A 24,406-nucleotide genomic window follows, 5' to 3' on the forward strand; every position below is an offset into this window, starting at 1 on the left:
CAGCCTCTTGCCTCAGCTTCAGCAGCAGAAGAAAGCTGCTGTTGAGCTAAAGTCTGAGTTAGGTGGGTGTTTCAGAGTGAGATTTTTCCCAAATATGCTAAAAAATGCTTGAGGGATTTTGTGATACATGCACTTAAATTTATCTCAGTTCTTATTTGACTTAACAACTTGTATATTACTGTAAATTTACAGACATTTTTTGCAATGGGAAATAAATTACTTGTAAAAATTTCATTTTAGTATAAAAGGAAAGCTATGTGACATATTAGGCATGGTGAATATTAAAAAAAAAGCATTTTTGAACAGCTAGATCTTCTATCTGGGATATTAAAAGTAGCTAAAACTATGTCTAGTTCTGAAAACAACAAATAGTCATCTTCTCATTTGACAGTCTTTGTGGACTTGTTTTGACCCAAAACTTCATCATTTTAATATTTTTTTTTCTGAAAGAAAAGATAAAATGAACGACAGATTGTGTGGCAGAGAATGTATGAAAACAGTTTCATCTGAAACCCTTTTGCCTGTAAACTAAGAAGTTTTAATAAAAAGTGTGAGACTCCTCGAAGCTGTCGCTCGGTCAAAACCTTTCTAATGCTTGCTGGAACCATCCAGACAAAACTGAAAGAAGGCTGTATTTAAAGCATATGTAAAGCTTTCACTACCTCTGCTTTACTTGCACTTCAACAATAATCAGCTCCCTTGAGGAGGGCTTCTTTGATGATGGATTCACTTTGATTTCAACTTTTCAAAAACTGTGCAGCAGCACATTTGACCTATGTGAAGATCCATGTAAGTCTGGTAGTTTAAAAACAGGAAGATGAGCAAGAAATGTTCTCGAAATCTTGCCTTTGCTGACCTTAATCCAAATGGGTGAACCAGGGAATAGAGAGTGCAGTCTCTATGCTGTATGAAGGCCACTGTTGCTCATCTTTGCTAAATTTGCCCTTTGCCTCTCATTTCGCGTCATCACAACTGCTTGCTCTCAGCACAGTGTTGGTGGATGCCACACGCAGCATGGCATAGTAAGAATGAAAAATAAGCTACCAGAGGAAAATTATTCGAAATCAGCTTGCAAATGAGGTGGTGAATATAAGGGGTGGCATGGAGGTGGGGGTGTTCACAGGAAAAGGCCAATTCTTTTTTCCATTTGGAGCTGTGAACCACAGAATTGCCAAAGCCATGGGGCATTGAAGGGGCTTTCCCAGTAGTGGCACAGAAATTTCACTCTCCTTTTACCTCCTCTCCCAGCAACTGCATTTTCCCTCCATCCCTAATCCCCACAGCTTCCCACCCCCAAAACACCTTTGCACAATTCTTGTCTGTCCCCTGTAAGGAATGAGACTTTTTTTACCCACTCTCACACAGCTGGAACTGCACCCCAAGGAAGAGCCCAGCGCAGCGCTCTTCCTGCCAACTTTTTGTCTTTTTCACCTCCCCAGAGGAAAACTAGTCAGTACCTGTGGTTACCCAAAGGGTTTGTATTTGATCAAATCTCTTGCAACCAGAGAAGTCAGAACCTTGAATTGTTTAATAAGGATAAGAAATAATAATTGATGAATGGCCTAATATAGCATAATTAACTGCAGGCTTACAAAATATCCTGGCATCTGTGTATCCTGAGGAAGAACACAGTTGTCAGAGGATTTAATCTCTATCCGTCATCTACAGAAAGAGTAATTAGGACCAGTCCTAACCAGGATGACATACTGACCTCTGTCCCTGGCCAGCATTGTTTCTATGTGCTAAAGAGACACTTGGTAATTGTCACCTAATGATATTCCAGGCAACCTGCTCCAAACTGCTCAGTATGGAAGCTGTTGTTGTTGTTGACAAAGGACACACAAAAGTCATCCCTATCATGTGAAAAACATTGTGCAGAAATATGATTTCGGAACTGATGCTGTGGAAACCTCCATGCAGGTAGACATGATGGCCACATACCCTTTCTCTGCTTTAATCAAACATTCCTTGTAAGATCTTCAAGAAAATGAAGTTGAACCAATCACCCCAGATTGTTTGATGAAAATATTACATTCTCATAAAACATAAACCCCTTCTTTTAAATATGCTTACTGCTTTAGACAGTATTTCCATGAGAGATATGGTCTGGATTACATTTATTTAAAACTGAGACAAAGGAATAAAACAAGCTGACCATGGGGTCTGTTGTAGGTCCAGCCTGGTATTCTCAGCATTTTTAGGAGAGGTGCTCATTCTTCCCAGGTACCAAGGATAGACCAAGACACAGTTTGTCTGTCAGCACCCTGAAGGAAGGGCTGGATCTTGCTGGGCACTGCGCTCACCCAAATGCCATTGGTTCAGTGAGCAAGGAATAGTCTTCAAGAACTTACTGAGTTGATCTTAAATTGGAACAAGTTGTCTGCTTCCAGGGGGAAGCTGAGTTAATCACTAACTCCCAGAACATCTGGGGAGCCTATGGGAGGCTGGCAGAGCAGACAAAGTCACACAGCATTCAGCTAAGCCCGGCTTAGAATTTGCAAGCCGAAAAAATGACCCCTGTCTCACCAGTACTAAACGTGGTTATCCTGCTGAATACTTCTCTCCCACTAATAATGCCGGTCTTACTTTTTACCCTCAGTGTGGAATCAAGTTTATTTTTGGAAGCTTATTTTACAGTTCAATGTGGTTTTAGCAATACTATTCCTAGTTACAATTTAGAGATTATATTTTCTTTCATTCTGCTTAATCTGTTCAATAAATACGCAAATATCAAGTGCTTTATATAAAACATACATACACACAACAAATAACCCCTCAAATAATAAAATCAAGATTAATAAAAATATGTACTATATTACACATGAAATGGCCATCTAGTTTTGAAACTATGATGAAACTTGATTACACATGAATCACATGGCATAATCTAAAAATAATCATCATATATAAAATAATGGCATTGCCTCTGTAAAGAGAACTTGAGCATTTCCCTATTTAAAAATATAAAAAGAAGATAACCAGTGTTTTCCATGCATTTATAGCTAATTTATAGATAATTAAGAAGGAGATTGTGGATTTCTCCATTAAACATCTGAATAGGGAGATGAATAATGTGCCTTTTTCTTTTTTTTTTTAAGAAAAATTTAGCCTCCAAGACATTGAAATATCTCCTTTTGATTGAGACCTATATTCAGCCAGGATATAAAGAGAGGAATAATTCCTACTCTGGATCACCATACTTAGTGAAATGAGTACATAACATAAATTAAAACACAGCCTTTAACAGATTATTTTGATTTATAATGGCAAATAGAAAAGCTTGCTTAAAAATATTACAGGAAATAAAAAAAAAAAATCAATGCACAGAGTCAACAGGCTTCCCACTACACAGTTCAGTATTAAAATACATGAAAGGGCTGAGAAGTTTGCCAGCAGGCCACAAATACTGATAGTGTAAATCACCTTGACCCCATTAGCTTCGGCTTGTTTACCTTTGGACCACAAGCTGTGTGACTGTTCATAGATGAGACGTGCTGATCTACATAAAGTCAGGAAACATCCTATGCGTACTTTAAAATCACACCTCATCTTGGGAACTTTTGCCCAGGCATAAATTGCCCCTGAGGAGATCTGCCGGCAGATACTAGGGCACCGAGCGACTTGAAGAAACACACGGGAAACTGCTGGAGGGCTGTGACTGAGAAATATAATCAACAGTCTTGTGCTTTATGTTCCAGTAAAGATCAGTGCTTGCTAATGTTAGTATTTAGCAAGCTGAACACTCATCCTCCAAATTGCTTCAGATGGAGAACATAAAATAATATGCTTTAGCAGAACAGTTTGAAAGACAGGTGCTATGGTCAGTGAACAGGAACACTTGAATAACCCTGCTACAGGACACTGCCCATCCCACAGCTGACAAAGACTGCAATTGCTTTAGACTGTTTTTCTTGCATCTTTTTTGAAGCAGCCCAATTAGAAGTCATCATTCTCCCTGCATTCCAATACGCTTTCTTAAAAATGGCACAGACCACTGGTAGTAAATAATTTTCTTTCTGACAATTCATATCTATATAATGCACAGCATCATAGCTTAATACAAATACTTTACATAACAGACACATAAGGACAAAACAAAAGCATATAACAATGCAGCTGCAGCTATTTTGCTATATTACATAGCTGGGAGGATTTCCTTTAATTTTCCTTGATCTTTTCTGTAGAATTTGAACTTCTGGTACCAATAAGCAAGCAATGTTTCTTTTGGTATTTTTAAAAAGCAGAGGGAAAACGGGGTCGAAGTAGAACTCAGAGGAAGTGAGCGAGATCACAGAAAGACAACTTTTAAGATATCAGCAAACTGGTATAACATAATAGTTATAGGGGAAAAAGGTTTTACTAAGTAAAATGCAGCAGAAGAAGATAGAGACCTAGTCTTCTGGAGTAAAACACTGTCATCTTCCCTAATGATCTCCATTTGCTTGATCTGTGCATGTGTGATAGAGCTGGGGTCGTTCTGTTTTATTCATTATCCTAACTAACAGACTCATTAAAAACATGCACAAACTGTGACCAATGAAGGAGGGAGGGGGAAGAGCAATGAACACCTCTAAAACTCAAGGATAACTGTACAGATCGCCAGGATAATAAACTATAGACGTTTATTATGTATCAGCTCATATTTTCATCTCTTCATTCCCCCTCCCAAGAAGACTTGCTCTATGCTGGTAGACATTTAAAAATACAGATAAATAAATTTTGTCCTCCGGGTTTCCCTCATTGCAGACCAATCCATTAAAATGTCACTTTTTGTTTAAACTGGCAGACTCTGAATGTACCTACCGCTTTTCCTGGCTGGTAGGCATTTCTGACGGATTCAGATGTTTTAGACATCGTGTAGCCTTTTTGGTTTAAACTTGATTTTTGCTCTTGACATTTGTTCCTCGCTTACTCTTGTGCCATGGCAAGTTTAGTACCTGAAATGCCTGTAAGATGGAATGACTGGATACTTCTGTAGCTCCGCACAGTGAAGACCCTCCAGCTGGGGAACAGTGATGTAAACTTGTATCCCTCCTAACACCCAGGACACTGTGAGTGTCCTTTGTGTATGAACTGGGAACTGAAAACATTTTGCAACTCTTGGGGGCTTATTTTGGAAAGTAAATTTCATTTTTGTAACTCAGACATCATTTTAAAGTGATTAAAAATGAATAAAACTTATGTTTAATTATGTTCAAATAATATCAGTAGCACAGTGCATCTGTGAATTCCTGTCCAAGTTCCATGTGATTTTGATTTCCCCAGCTCTGATCCACTTGGCAACTTGGTACCATTACACTCCAGTCTTCATGTCAAGCTCCTGATGATTTTGTGTTTCATTAATGGTCAAGAATTCATCACATGCTCCTGTTCGGTCATTTGACTGTTCTTTATGAACCAAGTGCACCATTTCTTGTGATTTGCTGGCATCTCCATTTAATCCACTTGTCTTCCTGTCCTCCACTGCTCCTTTACCATTGTTAATCACTAGCTTTTTCTTCTGCCCACATCTAGAAAGAAATAAAAAGAAAATAAACACTATAAATGGAGACTAGCAGAAATAAGAAAAAAATTGAAAGTCAATATTTAGAAAAAGGTGCTTGGAGATGAAACTTGTGTCTGCCAGGGCAGACTTATACAATGCCAAGTGTAAAGTTTCTCCATATTGCATATTTTATTTCTGAAAGCATTATAACCATTATATGCATTAAATTTGGCAGGAGCTCACTTATTTGTATCTATTGTTACTACGGGCAAGAATAACATTAATTTCTGAAAGCTGGAAAAAAGATTTTCTCACATTTGGATACATCCACATTTATGAATTTTCTATATATCCCACAATAAGGACAAGGTCATTCTAAACTTTTGAAAATGCTCAAGTTCTTGAGATAGCAGGAAATTTGGATCAAGTTCTCACCTCATTATACAAGATAACTTTTTTCTTCTTTGTATTAGCATGTCAGGCCTAGGAGCCTATCAACAGCAAGGAAACTCAGAGAACTACTCTTGCTACTATCAACAGCATATTATATTATCATATCCTTATAATATTAAGGTAGGAAATAGCTACTGTGCTTTTAAAGCTGCACTCACTGCAGGGCTGCCCAATAAACTCTGTATGTAGCTCTGAATGAACACACACACCCTCTTTTAAAAAGTCACCAGTCCAAAACTGATGCATGCTGGTCAATGTGGGCTGGGTAGTCTTCAGCTGGTAAAAAAAGTACTAGTTACACAGTTGTGAGATTTGCCTCAGACTGTTAAGATGGTTGTTTGACCATATAGTGCTGAACATCTGACTTGTCCTCGAACAGCCTTATGTAAACTGGATATACAAAGCACAGCTTTCTTAAGAGAGACAATGTCTCTGTGAAGTTGTACTTTAAAGTACTTTCTTCTTAAATGAAGTATGTTTTGCCTGAATGACTAATTTGGCAGTTCACTTATACTATTATCCTTCTGAAATATTAGTTTTTTCACGCTAACTGATTGATAGATGAGGGTTATTTTATCTGAAGTAGCTCGGTTTGCTGTGCTAGTGATACACACGCCCTTGGGAATGATTCCTGCTCTGCAGCCATGAAATGCCAAAAGAGGCCAATGAGGAGCTGTGGAGCTCCACAGCCTCTTGAAAGAGCATCTTAGAATGTCTTTCCTGACGTAATGGTCAGGCTGGGCAGCATCTTCTGTTGGACCCTGGAAGGAGATCCTAACACTTTTTACAACAGGCTCCAGACAGAGGTAGTCTGCTTTGAAACAAGAGGAATAACTAACTAACTAACTGACTAAATAGGACCACGCTGAACCTTGACCATTTTGGGTTTTGGTTAAGATAACTTATGAAAACATCAATTTAAAAAAAAAAAAAAAAAAGGGAAATACTATAGCCAAGCAATTTGCTATTTACTGAGAAGGTCCAATTGCTTGTTTGAAATCTTTGCCATATTGACCTCCTAACTACAATGTGACAACCTAAGTGAGCCTTCTTTGAGCTCTCCCTGCTGGGTAGTGTGGCTGCATGGCAGTGATCTCCACTTGAGCTGGGACACCTCTCAGGCTTGCTCCTCGAGGCAGAGAGACCTTATTCCAATGACAGATCTTTGGTAAGCGACTGATATTGTGCATAACCTTGTAGCATGATAACTTTGATTTTGTCTTGGTAACTTTGATTGCATACTGGATTGATGCTAATGAAACATTACATAAACCTTGCATGTACAATCCCTTAGACATAAACTGTTGACCAAGTCTGAGACTAAGATTGGACCTAACCGCACTTAAGCTCCATCAGGAGTTTAGAAAGCAAGGGCGTCTACTCTGAACCCCATGACTCAGTGGGAGGGTCTTCCTTACTCTTTGCACCCCCCAGTCTCTGTGAATCATTCTAACTTGAGTGTAACTCAATCTTCTTTTGTATGATTTTTCCATGCAGTAATTAATAGAGTGAACCTTGCCATCAAACTTCGTTAGGTTGCACTTTTACAACATAGTATTAAAACCACTTTCGCTAATACCTTTGTTGGTGATTCCTTACGTGTTCTAAATCACTGCTCATGACAAGGCTAAATCTATTGATGCCTGAAATGGGAAGTTAACTACATTGAAAACTAAGGCCTACATTTCATTAGGCTTTTTCAGACAACCCGAATGAGACTGTAACTGGAGATGCTGCAGTTAGCATTAATTTAAAAAATGGTGTAACTGACAGCATTACACAAATAAAACCACAGATTGTTCTCCCTTCTTAAATTAATTAATGCTTGAAACGTTCTCAACTTACTGCTCAGCTGACTCTGAAATGTTCAATCATCCTTTCTCAGCTATCCAGTTTTCTCATAGCACTGCTGCAGCGTTAGTTTCAGATTAGTTGGAATTCACGTGCAGTATGCTGATGACACAGCAACTACCTATGAATTTTCAGCATATTAGCGCTTATCAGAATAGATGAAGAAAGGATTCTTGACTTATTCATGTTACCATTTGGGTCCTGCTAAAGTGAAATAAAAAATTCCACTTGTTTCAAGCATATCAGAGTACTCCCCTGCTTCAAAAAGTTTTCCTCATAGTGATTAACACATATTACTAGGGTCTAATCCATGCATTTGTACACATACACGCACCCACATGCACTTTCTTTCTTTGCAACTCACACCCAGCTGCATGGAAGCTTTAAGTAAAAGATACAGTTTCCATTAACGGTATCTAGGGCATAATTTACAGCTCTGAGATTGTTTCATTTCTTGTCAGATGCAATCTATAATTAGCCACAGTGGCTCTGTTTTTCTGTTCCTATGGTGACTCTGGGTTAAGAAGGAGGAAACAATGGCAGTCTCTACTTTTAAAGGCATAACAGAGTAACATATAAATTAATAAGCCATGCCATTCAGGCTGTGTAACTCCAGAATCACTTCACACAAAGAAAATTGTAGAGCTTTCTTGTCTCCCCATATGCTTGATAATGTTCTTTCTTTAACAGGTCTCTAATCATACTGTCAGAGAAACACTGATATTGTGGATACAGTCATAGGGCAAACACACCAGGTGGCATCTCAATACTGGCTTCAGCAAAACTGTATCAGTTTACTCTGTCTGACAATTTGGCATTTAGTTTGCACTATTTTGTCTCATAGAAGCCTTCTGCATCATGGGCAGGGACTGGCTGTGTTGCTCCCTCACCACTGTGGCAGTGCTTTATTCTAGTACCCATGCCATGCTTTGGAAGACCTTGACACTATTTCACAGGAGCCTTAACATGCATTTCCCTGCAACCAGCAGACTACGAATAAATTTACTCTCTGCTTCCTGAACAAAAATATCAAGATATTACATGATTACTCTCATAAAAAAGGTTCAAAATCAACATTCAAGTAGAAAATAGTTACTCTGCTAAACATAGTCTACAGTGCTCTGTTCAACTTTAACATTCAAGTAGCAAAAAGCTGTTTACGACAATTGAGAATTAACCTCAGAACAGCCTCCAGAGAAAAGAGAGTTAACAACATTATAGCCTATCCTTTAGGCTAGAGTTTTTTTCAAATTTCCTGGCTAACTTTGCACAGATCACTGCAACTTTCCATTCCTCAGCTTCTTCATCTGTGGAGTAAATAAAGCTATTGAGTGCTCTGTTGGCAATGTTAGAATATATCCCTGTGACTGCCAGCTATGATACTGCCTTTTGTTTGGAAGGAACAGATTAATCCTGTGACAGCAATTGTCTAATACAGCCCTTCACACTGTACAGACAACAGTCTTAAAGGTGGAGGATTATACTCAACTCATCCTGTGGGTGCTACTGTCTCTGCCCATCTCACAGTTTTCACTCTCAGTGGACAGGATTTTCCCATTAATAAGTAATAGGTAGAGAATAATTAATTCTTTGTGATCTATATACAGTTAGTTTCCATCTACAAGTAAAGACTAAACTGTTTATACAGCTACTGACTTCACGTGGTTCCATGTGTGAATGAAGGCTGATGTGTGACCTGTGCAGGACATGGTGACCTGGGCTTTCGCTCCCCAAGTCACAGAGTTTTGCAGAAGAAGCTGTTTCCTATGTTATGCTACTCTGCTCTTTCATGAAGCTTCGATGAAGAAAATAGCAAGGCAGCGTGTTTTGAAAAAGTAAAGGGGCTACCTTACCTTCTCCGACTGTTAACAGCAATGCATACCGCAAGAATCAACGCAAGTGCCACAAGAGCAGCCACTATGATCAGCCATTCTGTGGGGAGAGTTGGGGGGGGAGGAGAGCGTGTTAACATATCTCACATAGTTTTGCCATTTTGCAGAGCTGCAAGAACACAAGCTCTTTTACATTCTTTAAACTGTCAGATTTTTTTCTCCTAGCTTGCATGAATGTTTGTTTGTTTTACAAAGTGCTTCTGTGCAAATCAAATACATTTTCATCATTCAGCTATAGCCAGGCCAACTCAGATGAAATACCCCGTCATTGTTAGCACGTATAAGCACTGTACTTTGGTAGGCACAGGTGAAAAGGAGTTGTATCACTGACACAACAAGAACAAAAGAAAAGGCTTAGCAATGATACACTTGCAATCCCAGGCACAAAAGCAGGATGAGTTTCAGGTAGAGTGAAATGTTTGAAATTTTTTTCATTTAAGTCTTACTCTAATGGGTTGGTTTTTTTGTTTTTGGGGGGGGGGGGGGGGAAGGGAAGAGGAACTAGAAAACTGAAAGGCACCCTAAGACATTATACCAGCTACATTTCACTCCAGCAAAACAGGGTCAATAAGAATATGGCTGAGGAATATTCCATTTGCCCTTAACATTTTTAGTAAAGGACATTTTACAACCTTCCCTGTAGCCTATTCTTTATGCTGTACTACCATTATAGACAGAGATCCTCTCCTAAGAGCTAACTCCTTTGTTTGTTTGAAACAAGTCTCCCTTGTTTAACAAGTCTCCTATGTTTCATTTGAAACAAATTACTACTTCTAATGAGTTCATTATTATTACTCCATGGTGAAAAACTGATAACCATTATTTTTATAGAATACTCTTCTCATATCTCCCCTTCAGTTGTCTCTGAAAATGATGAGTGCTTCCAAAGGTGCTTCAAAGGTTACCTTTCCAAAATTTTCTTTGTGCTCTCTCTGTTGTTTTTTCTATATGATTAATGCAATGCCTTGAACTGAACACAGAGCTTCAGCTCTGGACTTGCTAGGCCTAAAATAGAGTGGGATAATTACTTTCTCTGTTTTAAAAATTACTTTACTGTTAATATATCCCAGAAAATATTGCATTCTTTTGCAATTGCATCATGGTGTTGGCTTCTTTCTATTCTATTTCAATCTGCAAGCCCTATTCAGCAACACTCGTCTCAGCTACTATTTTCACGGACTGTTCTCATAGATATGATACTTTGCACATATCTTTGCTGAATTTTGCCTGATTTCAAAAAAATTTGTAAAGGTTATTTGTATCTTAGTCCCATTCTCCAAATGCATGATTTCTCTCATCTTGATATTGCTGGAAGTTAATATGATTTACCATATGGTCCAATTTTCAGACTACTAGTGAAAATGCTGACTGTTATGTGATTCAGAACAAAGCCTGAACAACTGTACTTGACCTATGTTTTCATCTCTTACTTCAGTTCATATTAATACAAATCTGTGCTTAAACTGCTAAAACAGCTGAATTCAAAAACCTACCTGGTACCTGGGCCGACCTTGGTTGTGAGGTTGGTGGCATTATGGTCTTTCCAGGGAAAGTAGTGGATTCATAGTGTCCCTTGTGTGGTCCTTGATTATCATATATACTGGAGGTAAATCCTAAAGAATAAAACTATCCATTAGGCCAAATATGCTTAGTGAATATTTAACAGCAAGGTACAAAGACTATGACTTTCAGAATTAAAAAATCATATTCTAGAAAGTTCATGATGCGTTCATTGAAAAGTATGTATACTGAAAACTATTACATAGACCATAATCATCATAATCATCTGAACTACAGCTAGTTTTAGTATTTTGAATAACAAAACTCATGGTTTTCCCCTCTTGTCGCTCTCATATCTTTCAGTTTTGATTATGCTATACTTTTGTGAACCAAAATGCAATTATAATTGCCTAGACATTTTCCGAAGAAAAATGTAAAGATATGTAAATGTTGGCAACTTTCTGAAGAGGTTTTTGTCATATAAGTCAAACATCTTGTCCATTCATGGGGAAAAGAGCGTGAGAAAAGGAGAGGCAGAGGGGAAAAAGCACTTTACTTATTTATTTATATTTAAATGACCAAAATGAAGACATTTTGAAACTTTTAATTTTATTCCTACAAAGCATAAAATTGAATTTCTACAATTCTAATGCTTTCATAAAATAGAAGGACAGTTCTCTGAATGGTTTTAAATGTGATAGCTGTGTACAGAGTGGGACTTTAAAAATCAAAATATTTTTCTTAATAGAAAAGTACTCTGTAAACTTAGAGATGGATGCCTTTGTCCTTTTTAATAAGTAAGTTGTGTAATTTGGTTATAAGACAGTATTAGATCTTAAATCAAAATGCATACTTCCAGTCTCAGGTATTTGCTATGCTGCCCGTACTGCTTGAACTTTTATGCAATTACATTTCCAGCCCATGCTGTTGCCACATGGGTATACCAAGTCTAAAATCATCAGCAGACTATAGATATAGTGATTTCATTTGGGACTACTACTTCATTATCACTACAAAAAAAGATATTACAGATCTCCACCTCTCTGAATTCTTCCAGACTCTAACAGAGCAAATTAAGCACTTACTCTAATCAACTGTAAAGTTCTTTTCCTTTAACACACATTGCAACTCATTTCTAGCCAGCATTTCTGATCTCATTTCCTAACAGCAGCTGGCAAATACAAAACTGAGAAGCATGTTTTTTCCCTCTGTTAAAGTTAGCCAGCAAGTAGTTCAAGAATCTTCCAGGCATTTTCCTTACTCTTGTTAACAAGAAGCTTATTGACTGGTGAGTTGTTTTGTGCTATCTCACCAGAAAAGACAGAGCTCTAATTCAGCCACTAAGGGTCCTGATCTAGCCTCAAGAAAGCTGACCAAGAGGAACGTACTCACTTGTCTACCCCACCTCTCATCAGATTTCTTTTTTAAGGTGCTTTATATCACCCTTGAGAAATGCCAGAGCTTTTCCACCACAAAGCCCCTTAGAAAGGCACGCAGACATTTATTAAAATTCGTTCACTTAGAGAACTGCTACTTCTGCCCTTCCCCTCCCCTGAGCACTGAGAAGAAGCAGCAGGATTCAGTCATGTCCCCTGCTGTTCTGGCTCTGGGGAGGTGCTGGCAAGTGGCAGGGAGGGATCCTCAAAAGCTCTCTACATTTCATTTTGATTACATAATAGATTTTTTCTTTTTGACAGTTATTTTTCAGGTTCCTTCAGTGAACTGATTTGTTACTCCTTGGACACTTGGACAACAGATCAGTTAGTGTGATGTCAGACCACAGCATAAACTTTGCTGTAGAGAAGAAGCAAGTAAAATAAATTAGTATGTAATATCAAGACATTCATTGATTCAGAGAAAGCCTTTAACTATAGTCTGCCAATACATTCATGAATCTTTTCCATTCAATTACAGCTATTTGGGGCAACATTACAAATGAATGAACCTGTCAATAAATAAAGTTTTTTATGGTTATAGTAGTGTCCTAGTAATTCCCTTGTATTGTGTTTTTAAAAAAGCACCAAGAGAAGATAAATGGAAAAAGGAGGAGTTTTGGGAATATGGTCTTATGAGCCTTTGCCAGGGCACTGACAATCCAAAGATACAACACACACATTCACCTTGAAAATTATCTTCAAACGAGTCCTTACAGGTTTTATGTGCTGAAAACAGAAAGGTAACAAACATTTTTTTTCATAGTGTGTAATGTCTGCACACAAAAGTAAGAAGGCAGCTTGGATTAAATAAGTGAACAGGGCAGCAAAAGTCAAGAGGCGAGTCTGTTGTAGTGGGAAACCATTATTAAAAATAGATTTATCTTTTCAATAAAATTCTTCCAAATACATATTTTGCATTTATATTGACATGCCTATGTCAAAATACTATAACTCAGGCAATTTTGATAGGGTTGATTTTACTGGTTTTATATAAAAATCTGAAAAAAAAGTAGGCCAAATTCTACCTGAAAGTGTATGGATTAACATTAATTAATTAATTAATAACAAAGTGTTTGTTGTATAATGCTATAAAAATATAGGTACATAATCTTGCTTACGTGCAAAGAATGTTCACAGAGCAATGGCCAAAATCTACCCTGGGGCGGTTCCACTAACTTCCAAGAAAGTACATGAAAATAGTATTTGGATTAGCGTGCATGAGAAGTAGCATTTGGAAAAAAAACCTTACTGTTAGGATGATTATTTATATGATAACTGCATGTGGGATTAAGGAAAAGTCCCTTCATTTCCTGTATGACTAGCATGTGACCACACACCAAAAAAAAGAAAGGCTATATGTAAACACTGTTATTGTTAACTGCAGTACCTCTATCAGAAGAATACGCCTTTTAAAAGAAAGTTGTTCACAAATGAAATGTCAGTTCCAGCCAAGTCACATAGCTATAATTAAGCACTGGCAAGACAACAGCAGCAAATACAACCAGAAAAAAAGGCTTCACAGAAAATTACCTTTCTTTTGATACGTATTCAAATAATGCAAAGGCAATACTGATGATGGAAAAAGTGACAGGCAGTTAAGTGTTACATAGCTATCATTTGTGCCCAGCAAAAAAGAAAGACAAAATGCTATCATGTATGTACGGGCAAGAGAAGAAAGCTTACATTTGTTCACTTTAATAGTCATGTTACCAAGTACAGATAACGGAATATAAGAAAAGGTTATTTGCAAAACATTATTTTCAGACGTTTAGCAAATGTCTGCTTCTTGGCACATGAAGAGATTCCTTTCAATGACATCTTATAAGCAAGTTATAAACAATAACAGAAGCTAAAAAGGAAATCGTAACATGGCAATAATTTACAACAATGGTTGGTACACATGTTCTTGCATGATTGTTATTGTCCAGAAAAATAACTGACTGATGGATAAATGAAAATAGTTATAATTCGTTGTTCTTACTAGTAGGAAGAGGGGTCTGCAATTGGTAAAGACGATCTTCAGTGTCTGGAAAGACTCCAGGTCTCCAGTTGACATGGGAACCATCTGTGGTGCTTGCTTGTTCGCTTTCACTTCCAGGTGGAGTGCTAGGTGGCAGGGGCTCCTTGGTTGCTTTCTCTCGCTTAACACCATCCACGGACTCTGTGACTGCCATGACGATGGCATGATCAGCTTTACAAATGAGCGCTCACAAAACTACCACCCACATTATTTCCCCCTTTCTCGTACCACTGCAAGCCAGAAAGCATGTCCATCTTCCTCATTCAAAGCACAGAAAGAAGACATGAAGGCCTCCCCTTCCTCTTCCACACTGTCACTGGCTTCTGAGAGACCCTTGAGCACCACATACGTGCTCACCATTTTGGAGGGAGACATTGGCTGCATACACAGATCCCAGTGACAGAGGGAGAGGGAAGACCTTCAGAAGAAGGGACCACGGCAACAACAACCTGACCCTGTAACGCAGGAGTGAGCGGCCATACTGCAGCCAGATCTGTGGTGGTCTTGCCTGCCAATCCGGCAGTGAGGAGGAGTAAGAAACTGAAGGCAGAATTTATGGGACATAATTCTTCTATGATTGCCCTCCCCTCACCTCTGGGACAGCACTCCCCAGTGATGATGCTGCTGCCGAGTCACAGGAGCAAGCCATCTGCTTAACCCACCAGAGCACCTCCACCACACCAATCATGGTGCCAAAGCATACCAAGCCTGAGCCCACTGATGCGCAAGAAAGGAAGATGGGCCCGGAGATTCAGAATCACCAAAGTGCATGTCTTGCAGAACAGTCAGGAGCCCACCCAGAAACATGCTTCAGCAAAGGACAGAAACTACCAAGTGTACAAGCAAGAAGTTCCTTATGCCTTGTCCAGAAGGTAATTCGGTCAACAGCACAGATCCCTCCACAGATTTTTTGCACTGCAAGTCCACACTGAGAGTGTAGACCCCAGGATGAGAAAGATAGGGAAAGGATTAGATTTCAGAAGAAATAATGTCTCATTTCGCACCAGCCATGAGAAATGAGTATGATCCATTATTCTTACTGGTACCCGTCAGAGGAGAGTCATCACCACCTTTATTCGTACCGGCTGTGGTCCTGCGGAGGACTGCATCCCCAGGGGCATCTGTGGGATGCGTGATGCCTTCAGTGCCCTGTCCTGGTTCATTATCTGAAGGCAGCGGTGGCTGAGTTGGGTCTTCGTGGTGGGCACCATCAAGAGAGGCAACAGCTGTTACTACGATGCGAGTTGCCCACGCTTCCTGGGTTATATCTTCTTGTTGCAGAACATCTGTGGAGGCTGTGACTGTTTTGATGATTGCTAAGTTAACTTCAGAGACATTTACAAAACCCCATCTTACTTATTTTTCTCTCTTTATTTTAGTTAAGAAGCTCTACCTTTTTCTTTTTTAGCCTACATTGAATATTCAGTGAGAAAAAAAAAACCACCAGCAAGATCTTTTGTATGTCACATTATTTTTGGTTTGTCTGTTCCTTCACTAATACTCTATTGTTCACTTTAATAATTTCTTATTAATTTCCTAAATTTCAGTGTGGATTAAAGCACATAAAGACTTTCCAGAGAGTAGGTAGCAGCCACTTAGACCTGACTATTTGATATTGACAATATCATCATGTTAAGAAATGTCTTTTTAAATTTATTTGGGCATCTCGCGTTTTCCATGAGATGCATAAGAATGTGTTCTGCTCTCCCAAGAGAATAATTTAAAATTAATTCAAGTGGAAAATTAAGGGATGAAATTATTTAATGAACATCACTCACACATCATTCTGGCAGTGCTAACATTGCTGCTGATGCAAAAGGATAAGGATGTCACAAAAGTATTCTAACAAATAGGCATAGCTTAACTAAATGCACTTTCAGAAATATCCAGGAGTTCTAAAGTATTAAATGAATAACAAAAGTTAATATTAATACAGAATTACCCTACCAAATATTAATGTCACTAAGCAAAATGAGAAACCAGAAGATACGTTTCCAAACAACAGTAGCCAGAAGCGTTAAGTTTGAAAATACCTAGTAATTGCTATTTAGAAGGGAGAAAAAAAATATTATTTTCAGAATAAAATTAGTATAAGAAGTCCTGTTATTACATAGGAACAAGAATAGAATGATTTCGTTGTATTTGCAATTGATCTGTCAAACCACATAAAGCTTAACAGACTGATGACAATGAACTGTGAAGCTTTACAGGATCTCTTCCATATGTAGAAAACAGGAGTAGGGAGTAGAGAAAAGAACTATATTTTAATCCACCCAACCTTTGGTTTTCAAAGCTCTTTGGCAAATCCTAAGTGTTGCAGGTTAAATAATTGTGATGAAAATGAATATTGAAGAGAAAAAATGAAAGAATAAATCTTCATTTTTCCTTAGAATTTTTGTTTTAGAAAATGAAAGACAAAAATGAAAAGGTTCCAAAGGACTATGATGTCATAAATATCCATTATGAAACAATAAAAATATTAGAATAAAAAAGCAATATTTTGACAGGGGCTAGTTCTAATTGGATAAAATGCAGAGCTTAGGAATTGATGTTATAACCCTGCAGAACTAAATGAACAATCTGCAGTAAGTTATTTCAAAGTTTACAATATCAAGAGAATCTGTGACAATATCAACACCAGGAGTGATCAGACATGAAAAACTGTTTTTAAATCTATGATTCATCTACAAAAACTACCACCCCCACAAAGAAATTGATTTTGAGTGTCACCTTCTACTAAAGATTACTCACAGAAAAGGTGGGGGACATAAGAAACAAGGGACCCAAGGGAAAAAACATCCTTAAGAGAGTAATTCTTGTTCGGTTGTTCACATGCAACAAAATCATAAAACCTTTGGAGTGCAAGTCCACACCATGAATATAGACCCCCAGGATGAGAAAGATAGGGAAAGGATTAGATTTCAGAAGAAATAATGTCTCATTTCGCACCAGCCATGAGAAATGAGTATGATCCATTATTCTTACTGGTACCCGTCAGAGGAGAGTCATCACCACCTTTATTCGTACTGGCTGTGGTCCTGCGGAGGACTGCATCCCCAGGGGCGTCTGTGGGATGCGTGATGCCTTCAGTGCCCTGTCCTGGTTCATTATCTGAAGGCAGCAGTGGCTGAGTTGGGTCTTCGTGGTGGGCACCATCAAGAGAGGCAACAGCTGTTACCACAGTGATTTTTAAGCAGCTGTGAATTCTGTGTGGCTACCACAGCCCTCCCATTCCCACCACATTCAAGTCTCCTGTTCACTTTAAACCGCTGCTACCATTTTTTCACCACAAAAGGAGAGGAGAAGGAAAATCTCCTTCCCACTCATATATCACCACTGTGCTCTCAATGTATTGATCAGATATTTTCATTGGCTATTCTCATCCACTCTTTTACTTAATCCAAAAGGTTCCCAAGGACAGGGGACACAGGGAAAGGACAAAGAAACAGTGGTCAGGAGAATTCCCTGACATACATCTCAGGCTGACCACAGATCCTCAGCTTCACGGGCACTGTCAAGTGCTGCTACAAAGTGTTTTATATTACAAATATCAGTACTGACAGTAAAGAACCCTTTCTACAGGCTTTGATTCTCCGTTGCAGCCCAAGATTCTGTGAGTGGTGACAAGTTACAGAAAATAGTTATAATTCGTTGTTCTTACTAGTAGGAAGAGGGGTCTGCAATTGGTAAAGACGATCTTCAGTGTCTGGAAAGACTCCAGGTCTCCAGTTGACATGGGAACCATCTGTGGTGCTTGCTTGTTCGCTTTCACTTCCAGGTGGAGTGCTAGGTGGCAGGGGCTCCTTGGTTGCTTTCTCTCGCTTAACACCATCCACGGACTCTGTGACTGCCATGACGATGGCATGATCAGCTTTACAAATGAGCGCTCACAAAACTACCACCCACATTATTTCCCCCTTTCTCGTACCACTGCAAGCCAGAAAGCATGTCCATCTTCCTCATTCAAAGCACAGAAAGAAGACATGAAGGCCTCCCCTTCCTCTTCCACACTGTCACTGGCTTCTGAGAGACCCTTGAGCACCACATACGTGCTCACCATTTTGGAGGGAGACATTGGCTGCATACACAGATCCCAGTGACAGAGGGAGAGGGAAGACCTTCAGAAGAAGGGACCACGGCAACAACAACCTGACCCTGTAACGCAGGAGTGAGCGGCCATACTGCAGCCAGATCTGTGGTGGTCTTGCCTGCCAATCCGGCAGTGAGGAGGAGTAAGAAACTGAAGGCAGAATTTATGGGACATAATTCTTCTATGATTGCCCTCCCCTCACCTCTGGGACAGCACTCCCCAGTGATGATGCTGCTGCCGAGTCACAGGAGCAAGCCATCTGCTTAACCCACCAGAGCACCTCCACCACACCGATCATGGTGCCAAAGCATACCAAGCCTGAGCCCACTGATGCGCAAGAAAGGAAGATGGGCCCGGAGATTCAGAATCACCAAAGTGCATGTCTTGCAGAACAGTCAGGAGCCCACCCAGAAACATGCTTCAGCAAAGGACAGAAACTACCAAGTGTACAAGCAAGGAGTTCCTTATGCCTTGTCCAGAAGGTAATTCGGTCAACAGCACAGATCCCTCCACAGATTTTTTGCACTGCAAGTCCACACTGAGAGTGTAGACCCCAGGATGAGAAAGATAGGGAAAGGATTAGAGTTCAGAAGAAATAATGTCTCATTTCGCACCAGCCATGAGAAATGAGTATGATCCATTATTCTTACTGGTACCCGTCAGAGGAGAGTCATCACCACCTTTATTCGTACTGGCTGTGGTCCTGCGGAGGACTGCATCCCCAGGGGCGTCTGTGGGATGCGTGATGCCTTCAGTGCCCTGTCCTGGTTCATTATCTGAAGGCAGCGGTGGCTGAGTTGGGTCTTCGTGGTGGGCACCATCAAGAGAGGCAACAGCTGTTACCACAGTGATTTTTAAGCAGCTGTGAATTCTGTGTGGCTACCACAGCCCTCCCATTCCCACCACATTCAAGTCTCCTGTTCACTTTAAACCGCTGCTACCATTTTTTCACCACAAAAGGAGAGGAGAAGGAAAATCTCCTTCCCACTCATATATCACCACTGTGCTCTCAATGTATTGATCAGATATTTTCATTGGCTATTCTCATCCACTCTTTTACTTAATCCAAAAGGTTCCCAAGGACAGGGGACACAGGGAAAGGACAAAGAAACAGTGGTCAGGAGAATTCCCTGACATACATCTCAGGCTGACCACAGATCCTCAGCTTCACGGGCACTGTCAAGTGCTGCTACAAAGTGTTTTATATTACAAATATCAGTACTGACAGTAAAGAACCCTTTCTACAGGCTTTGATTCTCCGTTGCAGCCCAAGATTCTGTGAGTGGTGACAAGTTACAGAAAATGGTTATAATTTATTTTTCTGTTTATGGTAGTCACAGGACTAGGTTCCCTCCCAGAATCAGGTTCAAATTTTGGCATTATTGAAGTATTTTACCTATTAGAATTACTCTGTGGTGTGGTGTTTTTGAACCCACACAGTTCTCTTCCTCGTATGGAGAGTAGTGTTTATATTTTTTATTCTAATTGGATCATGAAGAAGAAAAGGAGTCAGGCTTTTCTATTTATTTCCATTGTCATCACCTTTCCAACTGCGTTACCTGATCTGTCCTGCTTTTTCAGAATAGTTGGCTAATGCTCTATGATGGGAGGAGCAATGAGACAGAAGAGATACCATCAGAGGAACACACAGCAACCATAATTTTAACTTGTCACAAAATCAAAAATAGTACTGTCTGTTTAAGAAAGGATTAAAGTTATGCCTCTTGTTTCAGGAATAAGTTATGTGTTTCGCATATCATGTTTTTAGAACTTTATTTTGGTGGTATAAGTGGTTATGCGTTATACAAGACTGCATCATGACATTGTGTCATGCCAGTATTGTAAATTCCTTTCTGTCATCATTCTGTGAACCAGAGGAACAAATGTTTTGATAAAATCTATGAAAAGAACAGTCTTTCCCCAGATGAATATTCACAAATTAAAAGCATAAATGTGTTGATGCACAAATATACGTAAGTATGAATTCAACTTCATGGTGAAGACAGTTGGCAACACCAAATAGTGTAACTTATGTAATGAACCAGATGCAATTCCACAGTCATGCTTCACTAAGGAACAGAAAGCACTAAAAGTGCTTTCAGTAAATAAAAAAATAAATGTTCTATACAGAGCTAAAATTGAAAACTTCTATCTCACCACCATCCAGGCAGAGCACAGAGAAAATTAATCACTCCATAATTTGTATCATTGTCTTAAAGAGATGAGTAAGTTACTCCTCTCTGCAAGTTCATGCAATATCTTTCCAAGACAGGCCATCTGAGAGACAGAGGTGATGAAGTACACATAATTGACATTATCACTAGTACCTGTAGTAGAAGATTCTTTTTCATGATTATTCTCTCTGGAAGGAATAATTCTATCCATTATAGTAGGTTGTGTGGCATAATCCTTTCCCTTGTCCCAACCTGGATACACCAATGGGTCTTGCGCTGAGTCATTCTGTTTGGCCCCATGGTTGGAGGCCATAGCTGTTATGATGATGGTGAAGCAATTATGAACTCAGTATATAAAGATCCATTTCTCATATAATTCTCCTCTTCGGGTCTTGTCTCTATGACAGGCCTTGCTCACATGTCTACTACATTTAATGGCAAAGAGAAGTAAAGCAGATTTGCTTCTCATTCTGGTGTATGTTTAGAAAAGCTGCGTACTGTCACCAATACCGACTCCTTCCTCAAACTGAGCATATGCTTTTCAGAATCAAGATATCTCATTGTTTTTCAAAAGTATTTCCTGAAATCATGCTGTTGACTTTGTATTGGTTGAATATCAAACCAATATCCACTGATGCAGAAATAAGAACAGCAATATTTTATACTGCAGTTTTTTAGACAAATGTGATATTGTCCATATCAGGTAATCTGTAGCTTTTATTAGACAGTCACAGCAAGAGTACACAAATCTTACAAGTAGCATAATCCTCTTTAACCCCCCCCAATCCAATCAAAAAAACCCAAGAAAATTGCTACAGCATATTAAAATTTTAATTGCAACTAGGCCAAATTATATTGCTATAGTAGTATAGTGCAGTATAGTATAGTATTTATATATATCAGTAATACATTGTACTGCATCACCAGATTTTTAAAGGCTGTTGAGGAAACACCTGGGGTTGATATCTTAGAGGAATGTGGGTGTAAGGACTGATGAAGCAGTGAGCTACACTAAACTTCTGTTAATACAATTACATTTAGTTGAAGGAATAGATCCACATTATACAGCCTCTCAAATAACGTTTATGATAAGCCTGTCTTCAGTGGCCTGTATTTGATAATCTGCAAGAGCAGATGATGGCTGTGTTAAATTTACTATTGGCAATGCTTAGTTCAGCACATCAGTCATTAACTAGTAAACTTAGTACACTCACAGGAACAGAAACTAATATATGCCAATTTTCAGCTACTAGCTTTAAAGCTGTATTAGTATAATTTGTTCTTTTATGTTTCAATTGCTTTGACCAATGGAAGAGAGAAGCCTCTCTTTTATTCTACACTATGCTTTGTTTTCTTCCCTTCATCACCAGTATCACCTTGTCATAGTTCAAAAGTGGGGTGAGTAGATATTTTAGATAAAATTTTTTAGATATAATTGCCATATTAACAAAAACTGAAAAAAAACCCCAGGTCTAATAATGACTTGCAAGAGGAGAGTGAACACAGCTGCCAAATATGTGAAAAATACAACAGACATTATTATTTTTCCATTTAAACATTCGTTGTTTCCCACAGGTAAAACCCTGGTAGGTAGCCTGTTCAAACCTTGTGACTGCATGACACAGAACACAAAACATAAGAGACAGTTACAGAATTAATCTACTATAGGTCTTGACAGGCAATCCAAATAGGAGAAAAAACAAACCTCCAGGAACAGGTTGGAATAATATAATAATTTTAAAAAATATATAATATAAGATCAGAATTGCTGAGGTTTATTCACAGAACCTCTGTTATGGCCTCAGAATGCAGAACTGTTGGTGAAAAAATCCCCAAACTAAACCTTTAGTAAACCCTGATAATTTACTAAGATGTGACCTGTCATATTACCTGTATGAGAAGACTCCTTTGCAATATCATTTTCACCTGCAACAGTAAATTCATGTCGTTCAGTACTCCCAGTGGTATTTGCAGGATTTTGCTCTTGACTGATCCATCCAGAATGAACACTGTGTAATAGTGGATGTTGGGTTGGTCCTTGACGTTTTTCATTTTCACTTGTAACTAGTGCCGATAAGATGATGATTGAATCAATAATGATCAAAATACCCAGCACCAGTCACACTATTCTCATCTTCATGGTCTACACAACAAGGGTGCTTGGCTTTTGTGTTTTGGCTTTTTTTTTTCATTGTTGCATTTGATGTGAAATGAAAGAAAGATGAAAGAAAACTAAAGTCCTTTGGAAACTCTATCACACAAAAGCATCACCAGGATCAGAAGATTTAAGTGAGCTAGAAAGTTTCCCAATGACCAATGGCAGAGAAAAGCTATAGGAGAAGTAGTGGAAGAACTAGTAGAAACAACAGCTTGCATCTTTAGTTCATATTTATTAATACTAACTTAACTGTTGAGTCTGTGTATTCCAGGCTTTTAAAAGTGAAAAAGATTATGAACCTTCTCTTTTGAGTTAGTATCTCAATTTCACAATTACAAGGCTGGCTCCAGGGAAATTGTCATTTCTCCTGGGACTGGATGAATGAAATAAACCGGTTCATATATTCAAAGGCGAAATGCATATGTGTTGTAAACTTGGTAATAATTAAAGCTCTTACTGATAAAATAAATTCATTGCTGTTGTTTACACAGCAGAAGATGCAGTCAGATATCATGTAAAGTACCACCACCATAAGAGATCTTCTAATGAACATTAAAAGGCTTAGAAAAGGTACACACACACACACACACACAAAAAATAATTTAAAAAATCCCGAACCGCCTGCCCCAACCTTTAAAACTAAGATCAGCATTAGAACTCAGTTTGAAATATGTTTGCCTTATGTATCAAACGTTTCCATAAGTGATATGTTAAAGCAAAGGTCCTTAATCAGAGCATGCAAAGAATGAGCTGGACCTATTACATATGCCATAACTCACCAGCTAGAGAAACCTATGCTATTTCACAAAAAGAGCAAAACTGGAGGAATATTTATTTTCACATTCAGGCAATGAAATGTTCATAAAGAGGGCACTCATACAAATGTAATTCCTTATTTTTGTAATTAAACCCAATACATACAGATTATATTGTGGGGAAAAAAAAGTTAATTTTAACTACTGTATGAATAAAACTGATCTAACAATACTTCAGAACTAAAAGAAAGGTATCACAAAAATTACCTCTGGGTGATTATAGCACCTGTTCTGATGCCAATTGTATAAACTTCCACTATTCAAAACCATCTTGTAACCAGAAAGACAGGTACCAAGCTGTTGGAGGCAGGTCATATAAATCCAAAGAACTACCACAGGATGTAGAAAATGCTTGTTTTTACAGAGGGATAAGAAGACTTCCCACAAGTCCCAGTGAAATGGATCTCTTTTCAGTAGAATCTAATCTTATGCAATTACAATTCTGGTCCCCAAACCAGCTATATATAGCTGTGCCTCCAGCTATTCAGTTTTCATCTCTCCTTAACAGGGTAAAGCTGTGCATTACAGCCAA

The 24,406-nt window shown here is 38.7% G+C and overlaps 1 protein-coding gene across 16 annotated transcripts in view; it reads right to left on the minus strand.

Moving 5' to 3' along the window:
- Positions 1-2,586: 2,586 nt before the first annotated feature.
- The window catches only part of CD44 (CD44 molecule (IN blood group)), a 64,795-nt gene continuing 42,975 nt past the window's right edge, over positions 2,587-24,406 (minus strand). For 2 of the 16 annotated variants that reach the window (XM_075094366.1, XM_075094365.1), the window contains exons 7-11: positions 15,678-15,938; positions 14,599-14,784; positions 11,175-11,294; positions 9,643-9,721; positions 2,587-5,510 (exon numbers count right to left, since the gene is read on the minus strand). In XM_075094366.1, coding sequence (XP_074950467.1) covers positions 5,294-5,510; positions 9,643-9,721; positions 11,175-11,294; positions 14,599-14,784; positions 15,678-15,938 — 863 coding nt within the window. In that variant the 3' untranslated portion in view covers positions 2,587-5,293. Of the gene's footprint in view, positions 5,511-9,642; positions 9,722-11,174; positions 11,295-14,598; positions 14,785-15,677; positions 15,939-17,586; positions 17,809-18,298; positions 18,485-19,377; positions 19,564-21,054; positions 21,217-22,791; positions 22,966-24,406 lie in introns of all 16 variants that reach the window. The other 14 variants (XM_075094369.1, XM_075094368.1, XM_075094372.1 and 11 more) reach the window with 12 other exon arrangements.

Source organism: Phalacrocorax aristotelis, chromosome 5 (assembly GCF_949628215.1).
Source record: "Phalacrocorax aristotelis chromosome 5, bGulAri2.1, whole genome shotgun sequence".
Lineage (NCBI taxonomy): Eukaryota > Metazoa > Chordata > Aves > Suliformes > Phalacrocoracidae > Phalacrocorax > Phalacrocorax aristotelis.